Source organism: Monodelphis domestica, chromosome 5 (assembly GCF_027887165.1).
Source record: "Monodelphis domestica isolate mMonDom1 chromosome 5, mMonDom1.pri, whole genome shotgun sequence".
Classification (NCBI taxonomy): Eukaryota; Metazoa; Chordata; class Mammalia; order Didelphimorphia; family Didelphidae; genus Monodelphis; species Monodelphis domestica.
This window is the reverse complement of record NC_077231.1, coordinates 166,054,493-166,070,773: the sequence shown is the minus strand read 5'-3', so window position 1 is coordinate 166,070,773 and position 16,281 is coordinate 166,054,493. Positions and strand designations below refer to the sequence as shown.

The window sequence follows — 16,281 nt, the reverse complement described above, 5'->3', positions numbered from 1 at the left end:
TCTTCCATTCAGTTATTTTTATTGGTATTCCATTTTTTCCTTTTGAACGAGCATGTGGTTCATACATTAATTTTGTCTACACTCATATGATCCTGGTCTCTTCCCACACACTCTCCTCTGACTCATATTACCCTGTCTTTCCCCCAGTTCCTTGAATTTTTATAATGACTTTTTAATTATTGTTTTTATCTTTTTTACCCTTCACTTTCCCAGTTTATATAAGACTATATAAGATTGTTCAGAATCTCCTCCATTCCTATCACATTGTCTCACTGTCTGCTTTCTCAAATAATATTGATTTGTGCCACCCTTTTCCAAGAGGTCTTAATTTATTTCATCCCTTTTTCTCATTTCCTTTTTCCTTATAGGCCATTTTGTAATCTAAACTACCATTTATAGGTGTCAAAGTTAACTATTCCATCTTTATTCTGATTCTCATACATAATACAATTACTGAAAGACAAAAACTCTGTTCTCTCCTATCCAATTCTTCTATTAGTCTAAATGAAGATTCTGTACCCCTCCCCCATTCATTCCTTCTCCATCTGTTTTCTTGTTTATTTTTCTTTTTTGAGGGGCCTCCTTTTGAGGCACTTCATGTGTAGGAAAAGTCGGTGTGGTATGATGGAAGATCTTCCTCTTTCTGCCTCCCATGGGTCTATTCATTTGTATATCTTCCAGCTTTTTCAGTGTTTGCACCATTTTCAGTTCTTTTCCTTTTAGACAAGTCTTCAGAGTTGTAATTTTTCCTCTGAGGACTGGCTCAGCCAAACCTCCCAACTTCTTTGATTGAGGATTGAGATTTGAATCCCTGCTTTTCTACTCCCTCTCTCTGTGACCTTTGGTATTCATTACATTCTCTGGCCTCAGTTTCTTCATCTAAAAAAATAAGGGTTTTGACTGACTAGTCTATGAGGTTTAAGGACTGTGATCTTCTGTTATGTTGCAGACTATTATTTATAGTCAGCAAGTAGATGGCATCTGTAGGCCTAGTTGTCCAATGCATACCTGACTTCTTGAATGGATGCTGTTGAAGGCCCAAGCACCCTTACTTCTAGAGTGGGATGCAAACCAGAATTAAATATGTCTAGAACAAGTTTTGCAAAAAAGATAACTTGGGCATAGAAAAAAAAATAGAGTAAAAGAGTGAACTGGATTATGACAAGAAAATCTTGCAGTGCTTTCAGTGAACTCAAAGCTGCTCCTTTGAACAAAAACTTACCTTTTTTACAAAAACAAAAATAAATTCACCAATGATTTCCTAGTGATGTTATATGAGTGTGAGTTTTGAAACATGATTATTTCTGAAGAATCAAAGTTACATGTGTCCTAAAGGACAAAAAGAGACACAAAAAGTGGGGGAAAAGTAAATTTCCACATATTTCAATAATGATGTAGTCATAAGAAATGACATAAATCTGAGAGAAAATGGAGCAAGTGTGTTGTAATAAAATGGAGGGACAACTTGATTGTCAGCCCAAGTACTCTGGTACCCATGAAAAATTCAAAAGACTTAGGGGAAATTATTTATTATGGTATCAAGGAAATTCTTTACAAAAGTAATCCTTTTGTAGATGATCTTTGATAGAACATGGAAGAGAATCACAGGATAAGAAGGCAAGGATGGGTTGTAACTTTCTTCAGTATAGGGAATATCCAAGCTGATTAGATCACAGATCAGTTAGGATATTTAAATATTCTCCCTTTAGGTAATTTATAGATATTTCCAATTGGATCTTTTTTCTATGGCACTAAATGGGAAAAAATATGGTACTTTTTAAAAATTAAAACATTTTTTTATTTGGTCAATTTCAAACATTATTCCTTGGTTACAAAAATCATTTTCTATTCCTCCCTCCCATAGCCAATTTGCAGTTCCACTGGGTATCACATTTGTTCTTGATCAGAACCCATTTCCATGTTGTTGGTATTTGTATTAGAGTGTTCATTTAGAGTCTCTCCTCTGTCATGTCCCCTCAACCCCTATAGTAAAACAGTTGCTTTTCCTCGGTGTTTCTACTCCCACAGTTTGTCCTCTGCTTATGGATAGTGTTTTTCTCCATGATCCCTGCAGATTGTTCAGGGACATTACACCGCCACTAATGGAGAATTCCACTACGTTCGATTATACAGTCTCTGTGTACAACGTTCTCCTGGTTCTGCTCCTCTCGCTCTGCATCACTTCCTGGAGGTTGTTCCACTCTCCATGGAATTCCTCCACTTGATTATTCCTTTTAGCACAATAGTATTCCATCACCAACAAATACCACAGTTTGTTCAGCCATTCCCCAATTGAAAGACAATCTTTCATTTTCCAATTTTTGGCCACCACAAAGAGCACAGCTATGAATATTCTTGTACAAGTCTTTTTCCTTATTATCTCTTTGGGGTACAAACCCAGCAGTGCTATGGCTGGATCAAAGGGTAGATATTCTTTTGTCGCCCTTTGGGCATAGTTCCAAATTGCCCTCCAGAATGGTTGGATCAATTCACAACTCCACCAGCAATGCATTAATGTCCCTACTTTGCCACATCCCCTCCAGCATTCATTACTTTCCTCTTCTGTCATGTTAGCCAATCTGCTAGATGTGAGGTGATACCTCAGAGTTGTTTTGATTTACATCTCTCTGATTATCAGAGAAATATGGTACTTTTTAAGAGCTCTAAAAATTCTTCAAATAGATCATTTCTTTACTCTCAAAAAGACTATTAAAACCTCTTCAAATTTACTTTTTATCAGTTCTGCTTTGAGGTGAAGGGTGAGGACTTGCAGCTGCCTGATTCAGTCTGAACTGGACTGACAATGCATTTTTACTGATGTTTTTTGGATATCAGACTTTTACTAGAGAAACTTGACTTAAAGATTTTTTCCAGGGTTTCTTGTGTTTTTCTGCATTAATATGGTAAAGAGAACAAAATGAGAGGGAGGAAGTAGAAAAGCAGAAAATACTTTAAAACGTTAAGATGTTAAAATACTTAAAAATAAATTTATTGTGTGAATTAGTAGGTTAATTTAGTTTTTTTATAGCCCAGGGATCCTTTTCAGTCTCTCTGGCTCATTCATCCCAAGTATGCCCATTTTCTGTTTCTCAAGGTACTATCTAAGACTCCCTATTCTCTCTCTCTCTCTCTCTCTCTCTCTCTCTCTCTCTCTCTCTCTCTCTCTCTCTCTCTCTCTCTCCTCTCTCCTCTCTCTCTCTCTCTCTCTTTCTCTTTCTCTCCCCCCCCTCTTCCCCTCTCTCTCCCCCTCTCTCTCCCCCCCTCAATGACCTCATTAGCCTTCATGGGTTTAATTGCTATCTCTATGTGAGATGATGGTTATTTCTATATATTCAGCCTCTCTTCTGAGCTTTAGTCTTGTATTACAAATTGCCCATTGGACATTTCTGACTAAATATCTCAGAGGGTTTTCTAAAAGAATGTTTTGATTTTATTTACTAATTAAAAATAAAAATTCTAAATTTTAAAAATAATTTTTGAGTTCTAGATTCCCTATCTTCTGTCTTCCCTCCTTGAGATGCAAGCATTTTGATAAAAATTACCCTTATTATTTCAGGTATCCATGATTTTTCACTGGCTTAGGTAATCCTTCATTTAATCATGTGAAAACCCCAATCATGCCTTATTAGAAGATCTTAATATGTTGTTATGACTCAAGATTAATCACCTAGTGATCCAAGTATTGAGACTCCAAACTGACCCTTAGACTCTAGACATTATCTTTGGACTTTTATTCCTCCCTCTAAATGTTAGCATACTACAAAGTTCTGTCCTTGGTCTTCTTAAGTTCTTAAACTCAACATCCTTTCTCTTAGTGACTTCACAGTGGCTTCCGTTAGAGCTAACTCTATTCATACAGCACCTAACTTCATCTAAAATAGCATTCTAACATCAATATCCCAAGCCTTCCTAGAGTTCTTAGGTTTAGAACTGCTTACTGGATATCTTCACCTAAATATGTTTCTATTACATCAAATCCTAAATTGAATTTATCCTGCTCCTCTTACCCCAAATCTAGGTTTCCCCTTTGTGCTGTTTCTTTCGGGGTACCATGATCCTCCTAGTCACTTCAGAGTCATCAAGCACTTTCTCTCTCTCTCTCTCTCTCTCTCTCTCTCTCTCTCTCTCTCTCTCATTTCTCTCTCTGTCTCTGTCACTCTACCTTTCTGCCTCTCTGTCTCTCTCTCCCTCTCTGCCTCCCCCATTATTTGACAGATTCTTTTGATGGTATCTTTAAATATCTTTTGTTTTCATTTCTTCAATCCACTGCCATTCTAACCATCTAATTTGGGTTCTTTAATCTCTTCTTTCCTAGATGATTGTAATAGCATTTCAACCAACCATTCATCTGGTCTGTTTCCTGTTTACGATCTCATATTCACATTAATGCTTGAATGATCATCTTAATGCAATTTTCTAATCACATTTATCAACACAGAAATCTTCAGTGGCTTCCCATTGCCTCCCAATACAAACTCCTGAACCTGGCATTCAAGGCCCTCTATAATCTGATTCCAATTTACCTTTCAAGTTTTATTTCATACTACTTTTATTCATAGACTATATAAAAGCCAGTTGAGACTAGGTTACTATTCTCTGCTCTTTTCCTTTTTTTCTTTCTGTTACATAAGTTTGTTTTCTCTATCCCTTTGTCTACAATGGACTCTCTTCCTTAGAGCATCTCCATTTATTGCAATACCCTACCTTCACTGCCCAAATAAAGTGCCACTTCTCAAAAAGAAAAACCTTCCCACTCCCTTTAGCCGAAAGGAACTGTTTTTCCATCTCATTTCTCTTAGCATTTTGCCAGAACCTCTCTCCTTTACATGTAATGCTTACTAATATGGTCATGGTTTAGCTTTGGGAGTATATGCTAATCAGAAATTCATCCAGGAGCACCTCAAATTGTCTCTTATAGCTTAAAGGCTATATGTAAAATTGACTAACAAAGAAGATGAAAAGTGACTTAATCCCTTTATATTTTGCAAGGAAAGAAGCACATTTATTTGGACCAATGGCTGTTTGAAAAGTATGAGTGTAGTTTTCTTTGGTTCCAAGTGTGCTGAAAACAATATATTTTTAATTTTTAAGTTATGAGAGTTTTTCTTGAGAAACTGTAGTGGTTGTAAATATTTTGGGTGATTTTGCATGAGAGAGTGAAAATAGGTAACTACAAACTGTTGAAGAGTATATCCAGAAAGCTTATGATATGTGCAGAGTACATATTGATTACATAAGGAACACATTTCTAACTTGGCTACATAAAAGTGAAGTCTTGGTGAATGATTTCAGACTTAGTTTTATAGTTCAAATTAATAGCATAATATCCCACTTGAGAACTAAAAATACCTAACTTGTCAAAGATAGGGTAGAAACCAAATGTAGATACTTAGCCTGATGATTTTTATTCAAGTAGTTGGATTTCTATAAAAGCATAACTTTAATTCTCTTACCATTCTTCTAACATCTGCACAATAACATTCACATCTGGAACACAGATCATATAAGACCATATAAGAGTTGCAAGTTGATAATTAAAAAATTAAGGGGAAAAGAGGAGGTAGTTTTTTTTTTAGGTCATTGATCTCTTCTTTCTAGTAAAACTACATCAAACATAATGATTAATTTCTTGGCCCAAATACCCACATTCATGATTATAGAAAAAGTGAATACACTAGCTTATGTAATGAAGCGTTACTACATATTAGAATTTGGGATTTCAACTATGATTTGAATTGGGCACAATGCCAAATATATTTTCCTCTTGAAAGTAAAAGGGAGGGAAATGTGATCTAGTTTTGTACATAAAACAGTTTGGGTAATTTTTTTTCCTTCCAGCCATGTAAGGTCTGTTTCAATGTTCGTATACAAATTCAGTAAAACTGAAACCATGTGAAATATAGAAAGTAAAGATGTAAGCACTGGGATATGGCACTTAGCCCTGTAGCCATCCAGAAGTAAAGGATAGTGGTTAGAAATTCAACATTAAGAGGGATTAGAGGTAAAAATGGGACTTGGGGAGAATCAAAAGGAATACCTACACAGTCTGTGTCAGAACTGACCTTTTCTGCATCCCTGCCCTGCATTGTAAACATGACTTATTGAATTACTCAAGTGGAAGAAGGAAAAAAATGTTTCTTTGTGTAGGTATGCACATACATATTATACGTACATAATTATATATGGCAGAATCTGAACTAGTAACAAGAAGGGATAGTCTTGTCCATAGGTAATCATTTGGATTGTATAATTTAAGAAAAGATCACACTACTGCTCTGTGATACATACTACTTCTCTATTCCTGTCCTGCTACTTGAAATCCCCATATTGCCCACCTTCTAGAAGAAAGCCATTGAAAATGACTATTAAAATACAAATGTGTTTTGGGAGAATAAGGGTAGCTATATTTTAGGTTATAGATTTTTGTATAGTAACCAACTATATATTGTCCAAAAACTAGCCTAACTGGGTTTAGAGAGGTTCATCATCAGGTCACCAGGCTTGGGTTCTCAGATTTGTAACCTAATTTCATTGGGAGATTCCCTCCAAAATAAACCATTTACCCAAGGACAGCCTATTAAAAGTGATTCTTGTCCTTGTCTCTTTATAAATTGTCAACATGAGATCTATCCACCATGAAGGGTCCGACCCTGCTTTCTCTTGGTATTGCAAGATAGCCAGTGGTCTCTGGCCATCTACCTGCCATCCCTTGCCTTTACTACTTAACCAGCCCATCTTCTCCTGTCATATAATTCCGTGATGGCATCTTTTGTTCCTGTTCTTATTCCTCCTTGGTCAAATCAACATGAATTTATTTTTTTATTTTTATATTTTAGAAAATTTTATTTATTCAATTTAGAACATTATTCCTTGGTTACAAGAATCATATTCTGTCTCTCCCCTTCACTGGGTATTACATATGTCCTTGATCAGAACCTATTTCCATCAACATGAATTTATTAAATCGGGTCAACAAACATCTACTGAGTGCTTACCAAGCCATGAAGATACATGAATAATCAAAATGAGAGTGCCCTCAATGAACTTATATCTTAATTGGACATAAAAGGTTGCTGAAAATGAAAATGAAGGAACTCTTAGGGGCAAGTTTTGGTAGTAAAGTTTAGAGAATGAAACATGGTTGGTCTTCTTTCTTCCTCAAAGTGGAAGTTCTAGGAGAAACTCACCAATTGGTCACATGTTGCAGCATTTTGCTCACATCCATGATGAATTTTTCCATTATCCTCTTTGTGACACTTGTTTATAGATCCTTGAGGACTATTATATTCTATACCTCACTTTTATATAGTAACACTGGGTATTATTAAAAGGTCTTTTCTTTCTGTAGGAAGATTGGGATTATTAAAAGAACTTTGTAATTCCCTCAAAGCAATCCAGACTACTCTCCTCCTTATGTGCCTCTCTGGGCCTAATTCATTACCATTATGTATTCTCTGTCCCAGATAGACATATCTTTTAATATTGTCCATCTAAATGCATGCTTAGCATTAGACATTATGCTTAATTCACTGTTCTTTCCTACATGGATATTTAGCCTCAGTTCCTTTGAATGAATACAGATTTTTTTCAGGCAGTTGTGCAATGTTCTGGACCTTGGTGCAATTAGCAAAATGCCTTTTGCAAACAGGGGCACCTGGAGGCTCACCATTTATGAGAAATGCTTCGTTATACTTGGATTGTGAGTTGAATCTCCTCTCTCACAGCAATGAATAACTTTTTTTGAGCATATATCTCTTTTTTTTATGCCTTGCCAAACCTAATATTTGTGCCTTAAGGTCTGAGGGTTATTGAACAGGATTATATATACTGGCTATAGAATAATGAAATCTTTGCCCATAGCAACCCTTGAAGGCCATCTATTAAGGGGCAGAGATGTTGTCATCTGTATTAATGAACATAGTACCTACGCTGACAAAATCCTGGATCTTTGAAGCCTTAGAGTTATTGATATACATTTCTTGAACCACTGTATCTTTTCCTGTTGAACTATAAGTTGCTTGACAATGAGAGCTGGGTGTTATTGATCTTCTTCTCTCCCTCATCACCTTGCACCAGTGCCCTGTACTTAGCCATTTAATACCCATCTATTTGAACAAACAAATGACCTTGACATGTGCCAAAGCCAAACACAACTGCTAAGGATTTCAAAGATTGAGAGAAGATGAGACTAGAAATAAAACAGACCCATTAAAAAGAAAGAGAGTGAGATCTGAATAGAAGCTAAGCAAGCAAGGTAGTAAGCTCTATCTTAGTTTTGTCTCTCTATGCCCAGAGTCAAACACAATACTTGACCTCAGTTGTGATGGTCTTCTAATTTGTCTCCCTATGTAAAATCATTTCACTCTCCAAAATATCTTGAAAACAGTTGCTCAAGTGATTTTTCTTTAGTCAAAGATTTGGCCTTGACACTCTTCAATTCAGTCAATTATAGTAGCTCCTTTTTGATCCCAGGATCAAATATAAACTCCTCTACTTTGCTTTTAAAGCTCTTTGCCACACAGTCACATTCATCATCCTAGCTAGCCAAACTGGCCTTTTCTCTACTCCTACTCTCTCTCTGCCTCCCATCCCTATGCCTTTGCACTGGCCATCTTCCATGCATGGAATCTACTCCTTCTCACATTTACCTCAAAGAACCCTTAGTTTCCTTCAAGATTCAGCTCAAGTACCACCAAATATACAAAAACATTTTAGATTCACCTCAACTGTGCTCTCCCTCTTTATCTGTATTGTATTTAATGATTTGCTATTTCTTGTTTTTATTATTCTATATATATATATTATTCCTCTACATATATATGAACTATCTACATATATACATATAATTTTCATGACCAAGTTTGAATCACTTGAATATGCTTAATACAAGTTAATGGTTAAGATATTAAAAAAAGGAAATTTGGTTCCTCTAATCTACTGGCTCTCCATGATTTTTAGTTGTGTTGCTACAGGAGGAGATTTTTTCCATAAACAGATTTTAATTTCATATATTTATCTAAGAGAATTATGTAGGATACATTGAACAATGAAATAAGTGTAGAATTAAATAGGAAAATGAGATTGGGCTGGTTTGCATTTGAAAATTTGTGCTTTCAACAATCCCATACTGTTCAATGTTGCAAAACCCCAACCTTTTAATTCTAATATTCTTTTTATTGGAATGCAATGTTTTATAGTAGATAGTAACTCACTGATGTGGCCATACATTTAGAAGAATTTGGGATCACTGATAAATACTCTATGACCATGGGCAAGATACTTAACCTTTTAGTGTTTCAACCATTTATCTTAAGTCTACAAATCACTGATGGATTGCTTGTGTGCATCAGGGCAAACAATCTCTACAAAGGAAACTCTCCAAGCATATGAAATCAAAGATCAATTTTTAAAAATCTTCTGATTCAACATAACTAAAAATCATGGAGAGCCAGTAAATTAGAAGAAAAATTTCAGTGACCCATAGGACCATAAAAGGATTCATGGCAGATGTAAGTACTCTGCAGCATAAGATCAATAATAACTTCTCCAAAGATATGGGCATAAAAGATAGTCAAGGTGGACTAGTCATTTATTGGGAATAGGTGATAGCTGAATAAGCTATGTCTATTATACTAAAAATATTAAGGGAACCAGTGGAAGGCTTCTTCTATGTTTGGTAAATTGTTTATGAGAGATTTGTGGAAAGATAGGAGCAAGAACTGTATAAGTTCTTGAAATTAAATTAAAAATTAAAATATTTAAGCCCTACTATGTGCCAGGGACTTATACTTTATAAAAGTTACTTTTAGTTTCATTGAATATAAGAGACTAAGGCCTGAACTAGGTAGATCAAACTATTACCAGCTTATTGAAAGTATATTCCAGAAACATGATCTCATAAAAATTACATTTTTATTAAATATTTTCAGGCATTGACATCACTCTCCAAACATAAAAAATTAAAAGAACTTACTGTTTCTGAGTGTGAATATATCACAGATTTCGGGATTAAGGTAAGTTGATTAAGATTCATTATTACAAATTCAAAGACAAAAATCATTTATTATTATTATATATATTATAGGAGGTATTGAGTGAGATACAGGAAGGGTACTAAGTTAGGAGTCAGAGAACTTGAATTCTAGTCCTAGTGCTACTATTAAGTAGCATTAAATGATTGTTGTCAAGTCACATCCCTGACTTCCAGTTTCTTCATCTTTCAAGAGAAGCTTTTGAGCTAGATAATCTCTGAGGTCTTTTCTAGATCCAAAATTTCACAAATACAATTAAATATAAAAAAAAAATCAACATATAAATCATTCATTCCAAAGGATAATTTGGGACTGAGACTCCCCCAATAGCCTCCTTCATAGGTCCCAAGGTTATATCACTTGCCAACATACTAGGTGTAGAAAGAATACCAGAACAGAATAAAATGCCTTCTATAGTTCTGAAGGAATTTTAAAAAATATTATTTAAATTATTGGCTAAAATGTATAACCTTGCAGATTGTCAACATATCTGCAAGGAAACCATCGCATATTTTAAAACAGCCTATGCTTTATTATGTTTGAAATATGTCTTAACATTAAAAAAGAAAAAAAGGAACCCCTTTAATAACTCTGTCTAAACAAATGGGTTGGAAAGGATCATTTTTCAAATATATAGAAAACTGAGCCAAAAAGCCATTCCCCAATTGGTAAATGGTCAAAGCACATGAAGGTTTCAGAAGAAGAAATCAAAGCTGTCACTAGTCATATAAAAATATTCTAAACCACTAATAATTAGAGAAATGCACATTGAACAACTCTTAGGTACTCCCTTGCACCATGGCTAATATGGCAGAAAGAGAAATTAAGAAATGCTGGAGGGGATGTGGAAATAGACCTGCTCCAACCATTCTGGAGAACAATTTGGAACTATGCCGAAAGGGCTATAAAGCTCTTCATACTGTTTGATCTAACAATTTCTCTATTTAGGTCAGTATCCCCAAAGATATCAAAGTAAATGGACCCATATATACATTTTTTAACAAATTTTGCAAATTTGTAAATGTAAACAAGTTACAAGTATTTATAGCTGCCATTTTTGTGGTGTCAATGAATTGGAAATTGAAGGGACGTCCCTTAATTGGGGAATGGCTAAACAAGTTGTGATATATTAATGTAATAGAATACTATTTTGCTGTAAGAAATGATGCAGGAGCCAGTTTCAGAAAAAACTGTGAAGACTTATGTGAGCTGATAGAAAGTAGAGTGAGCAGATCCAGGGAAATGTTGTACACAATAATAGCAATATTGTAATGATAATCAACTATGGAAGACTTAGATATTCCAAATAATACAGTGACCCATGGCAGTTACATAGGATTCATGATGAAAAATACTATCCACTGCCAGGGGGATAATTGATAGTATCAGTGTGCAGATGGAAGCATTCATTCATTCCTTCATTCCTTCATTCACTTTTGGTTCCCCCTCTTTCCTTTCCAATGGCAAATATGGAAATATATTTTCCATGACCCTCATATGTATAATGGGTATGGGATTTCTTGCCTTCTTGATGAGTGGGAGAAGAGTGGAGGTAGGGAAAGAATTTGGAACTGAAAATAATTTTTTTAAAAAGAAAGAAATGGGTTAGGGAAAAGAATACTAATCTAATAAAGCATCTTTATTGCCATCTAATGGCGTCTCTCCTAAATTACAGACACAAGGCCTCTGGGGAATTCTGATTAGCCTCTAAGGGATATACTTGACAGATCTAATATAAAATAACACAAGTGCCTTAGACTTACATCCATAAGAAAATCTAGAGGTATTGCATGAATTACAGATCATATGAATTTTCTCCCTCATTAGATTGGAAGCTCCTGGAAAGGAAGGACCATCTTAATTTTCTAATTGTATCCCTATAATTTAACATATTTTATTTAGAGTATGCATTTAATACATGCTATATTCATTAATTCAATATTTTAAGGTTAAAAATTTTAAAAATTTAGAATTCTTAAAACTTTATTGATTCTTAGCAAAAAAATCACCATCATTTCCCAATACCCTTCCTCCCACCACACATACCCAAAAGAGGTATAGTTATCCAAAATTGGCACACTATCTGGTTAGTGTATTTTGTTCTATACTCAGTGATATGCTCAAATCTCTAATAGAAATTAGGAATGTCAAAATTTAAACATAGTACCAAAGGAAGACCATGATACCCATTTCAGCTCTTAATACTAATGATTCCTGTCTCACAAAGGTGGATTTGTTAAGTCTACTGTATTGTAGCTTTTTTCTTTGAGACTGAAGCTAGCTCTCTTCACCTAATTTGGAAGTGCAGTAGTCACTTATAGGCCAGTCCCATACCCAATTGGCACAGGGATTTTGACTCTGGCTATTTTGCCCCTTCTTATTTAGCTCATTGACCCTGCTATTGGCTTGCCATATTGGTGAAGGACATAGAGCAAATGCTCACTGTAGCTCAGAAGTCCCAAGATTACGAGATTCATCAGCTTCAGCTTCCTTAAGAGCAGGGATATTGGGGGGGCAGGTGTATACCATCACCTCTCCCCATTAGATTCAGGCATTTATTTACCAATGCAGTTTGTCACCTGTTCTGCTAGTTGTAGTCTAGGAAGGCTGCTTTGAGGGCATTAAGAAGCTAAGGATTTTGCTTAAGGGATACAACCATTATTTGTTAGATTTGGATTTAAAACCAAGAGTCTGTGATCTCAGGGTTAGCACTTATCCATCACTTAACATTGTTTCTTTTAAGTTGTTATTATTAATAGCAACAATAATAACTGGCATGTATATAACTTTGAGATTAAAAATTACTTTTAATGTCTTTTTTCATTTGTTGCAAAGAGAATACTTTATAAATCTTGCTGTTCTCTAAAAGAGGGATCTTGTTAATGATGAAAAGAAATCTAATGGGCAGTGAAGTGGCTCAGAGGATAGAGAGTGAGGCTTAAAGATAAGAGGTCCTGGGTTCAAATTTGACTTGAGTATTGCTGTATGACCCTGAGAAAGTCACTTAACCCCAATTGCGGAATCCTTACTGCTCTTCTGCCTTGAAACCTACACTTAGTTTTGATTCTAAGACAGAAGGTAAAGGTTTGAAAGAAAGAAAGTTAATTAACATAATTGTAGGAAACAAAGAAATCTTTGAGATGATCAATAAATACTTAAGTATGAAACATCATAATTGCATACCAAAATGTTATTGAAAAATTGCTTTTCCATGATATGACAGTGCCTGGCTTTCAGGGAGTGAAGAGACAAGAATTCTACATGAGCTACAGATTATGAAGGGTCAGCATAAATGAAGAAACTGACACATAATTGTCATTGTGCTTTATGGTAATTCACATAAAGGGAGGGGGAGAGAGAGAGAGAGAGAGAAACCCCCAATTGTGAGAAGAGTCTGTCTATTTACTAGTTCTTCTATTTTCTAGTAACTATTTCTAAGCATTAAGGATTTAAATATTATAAGCAAGCAAGATGCCCCCAAAGCATTTACATTCTAATAAAGGAAAACAAAACATAAAAGAAACCTAGAAAGGGGTGGAGGAGCTTACAGGATGGGGTAGCAGGTGAAAAAAAAAAAACCAGGGAGTAGGACAGAGGCCTGAATCTGGGCAAGCTAAGACAAAAGCTTACCTATGAGAGCCCAGAGTCCAGAGACCCAGGTGCAGAATTCAAGTTTCTTGATGGGGAGGTGGGTATTAGAGCTGGAGGGGGAGGCAGCATAGTTTGCGGATTGCTGGGAGGTGAGCAAATGGCTATTTATTAATAGCCAAATAAATTACTTAAGTATTATTATTCATCTACAGCCAAACCAAATATTTCTGGAGCCCCTTTAACAGATTGGGATGGGACAAGGAAAAGAAATGTTCATAATGGTTTCCAACAATAGAGATGTTTGGGGAAGAAGCCCCCACTGCCCTGTTATTTCCTTCCTTGCCAGCTTTCTGTCTGAATATGAAGCTATTCAATCAGAGGGCAAAGGAGGACATGGCTCCCAACTTGTGCCAAAGCTTTAGTGAGACCAAAATGTCCACCTTTACCATGTTGATAGTACCTTGGGACAAGTGGACCTATTGACCAAGGGTTTCCCCAATCCCCAAGCTGCAGATTTCTTTCTTGGAGAATTAAGGAGATCATGCCACCTTAGTTCGCCAGTGTTCTAAGAGCCTCAAAAAACATTTTCCTTTGTCCTAGTTTCTTAATATCTTTCTTTTCCCAGCTAGGAGTAGGAGGGACCTGGGAAAACACAGACATTTCTCTTTGTTTTCTTTCCTAGAATAATAGATAGACTGGGCTAAGTGTTTAAATCATAGGGCTTATTAAGATGCTTTATCTGATTTACTGGATCTGCGATTTTTTTTTTAAGAATAGGTCTCTTCTTGCTTATACCGTCATTGTAGCAGTCATTTGTAGCTCCAATCCCACGTTTGATTGGCATAGGAGTTTTGACCTACTCTATTTTCGATCTAGGTCATTTGCTCCATCCTTAATTAGCTTGTTAGACCCTGATATTGGGGGCTTACCATATTGGTACAGGACATAGACAGGCACCCAATTGGCTTTAACCCACTGCAGCTCAGAACTCCTAAGCTCAAAAGATCCACCAGCCTCAGCTGAGCTCCTTGGGAGCAACATCATATCACTTATTTTTCCTTCTGAAAAGAGAAGTACTTGAAGAAGAGCCTATTAATAAAGGCTTTTATTTTCATAACTTGAATCTGCTGAGGTGGATTAGAGAGTGGGGGAAGGAGATAAAGGAAAGTGTTTATGTGTTTGGGTGAAAGAAGTTAAACTGAAGAGAATTTTAGATTGTGAAGAGTGCCTTGGGAGAGCCAAAGGGTATGAAAGGGACAATGAAATGGAAGGGTTTACTAGGAACATTAATCTTTTATTATTATAATTTTTATTCCAAACAAAACAAAACTCAGTACAGTGGACTCAAGTGAGGGAAGTTTGTCATCATTAAAGCTCTTAGACTTTACAAAGAAATGTACTAAAATGACAACATTTGTATGACAAAATGTATGCTGTTAAACAACTGGTAAATTGGAACCCAGACCAAGCTATCGATCCAATGCTTTGGTTTTATGAATCCAACTTACTTTCTTTATATATACTTTTTTAGGTTTAGAAAATTAATAACATACAAGCTAATAAATATATATTAACAGCAATATGAGCATTGACTGGTTCTGGCATTGGGAGACATCAGAGCAATCCCCTTTGACCTTAGACAAATAATTTAATCCTTTGGGGCTTTAATAATTTTACCTGTAAAATGAGGGAGTTGGATCAGATGATGTCTCAGGATTTTTCCATATTTAGATCTATGATTTCCTATTATTAGAGAAGCCAAAGGCCTCATGCTACAGAAATAGCTAGTGATAACAGAACTAAAAAATTGAGCCAAGTAAGAGCTCTTAGGGGCAAAAGTTATTTGCCTTGTGTCTTTTGTGTGTTGGTATTCCCCTGTTTCCTGTGTGTGCTTATGAAGTCTTGCAGTGATTGTAATCAAGAAGATGTTAAATGTCTTAGGGAATAGCATTTGTAAGCAAATTGGTCTTTCAGGGAAGAACCAGCATAGTCAGTTTACCAACTATTATAATAATTAGCTAAATTTGAACCCAAGGGGGAAATTTAATAATCTAAGGTCCATGTACTTACTGCTTGTGAAGTTTTAGGGAGTTTATTTTAGATAAAAATTTGTGAGTTCAATCAAAATTGTTCCAGATTCTCAGTTAGGAAGATTCCTAATGTGTAGGCAGAGGCTGGGCTTTCTGCCTAAATTTACCTACATATTTCTCTCATGTTATCCCCCAACCACTATATAGTTAAGACAAAATGTTTTTTTTTTTCATATACTTCCTGAACTTATTTGCATGTAAGAAGGCAAAGAATTTATAGTATTTTTCATTTTTTTTTCTTTATGGGTAAAAAAAAAAACTTGTTCTACTATTATCTATAGATCAATATTTTCTTATCCAATATTAGATCAGTAGAGGTTGTGATTTCTAATTCTATTACCCTATGCATAATATGGATTTGGGATCTGTACTTTTTCCATTTCTTTGTTCATTTCTATTTGAGTTCTACTTCTGCCATTAGAAAATTTGAACTGGAACCTGAAAATCTATCATGTCAATCATTTCCATAAAAATATGAATATTGGGTCTTTTTTAAACTATTGCTTAAAGGTATATATAGTCTAATTTTTGGTTCCAGTATGACCGAACTGTTGTTCAGAGTAACACAA

At 35.4% G+C, this 16,281-nt stretch overlaps 1 protein-coding gene across 3 annotated transcripts in view; it reads left to right on the top strand.

The window, feature by feature from the left end:
• The window catches only part of FBXL13 (F-box and leucine rich repeat protein 13), a 333,413-nt gene that overhangs the window by 227,652 nt on the left and 89,480 nt on the right, over positions 1-16,281 (top strand). For all 3 annotated transcript variants that reach the window (XM_056799508.1, XM_056799506.1, XM_056799507.1), the window contains one exon: positions 9,930-10,013. In XM_056799508.1, the coding sequence (XP_056655486.1) occupies positions 9,930-10,013 (84 nt within the window). The remainder of the gene's footprint in view (positions 1-9,929; positions 10,014-16,281) is intronic.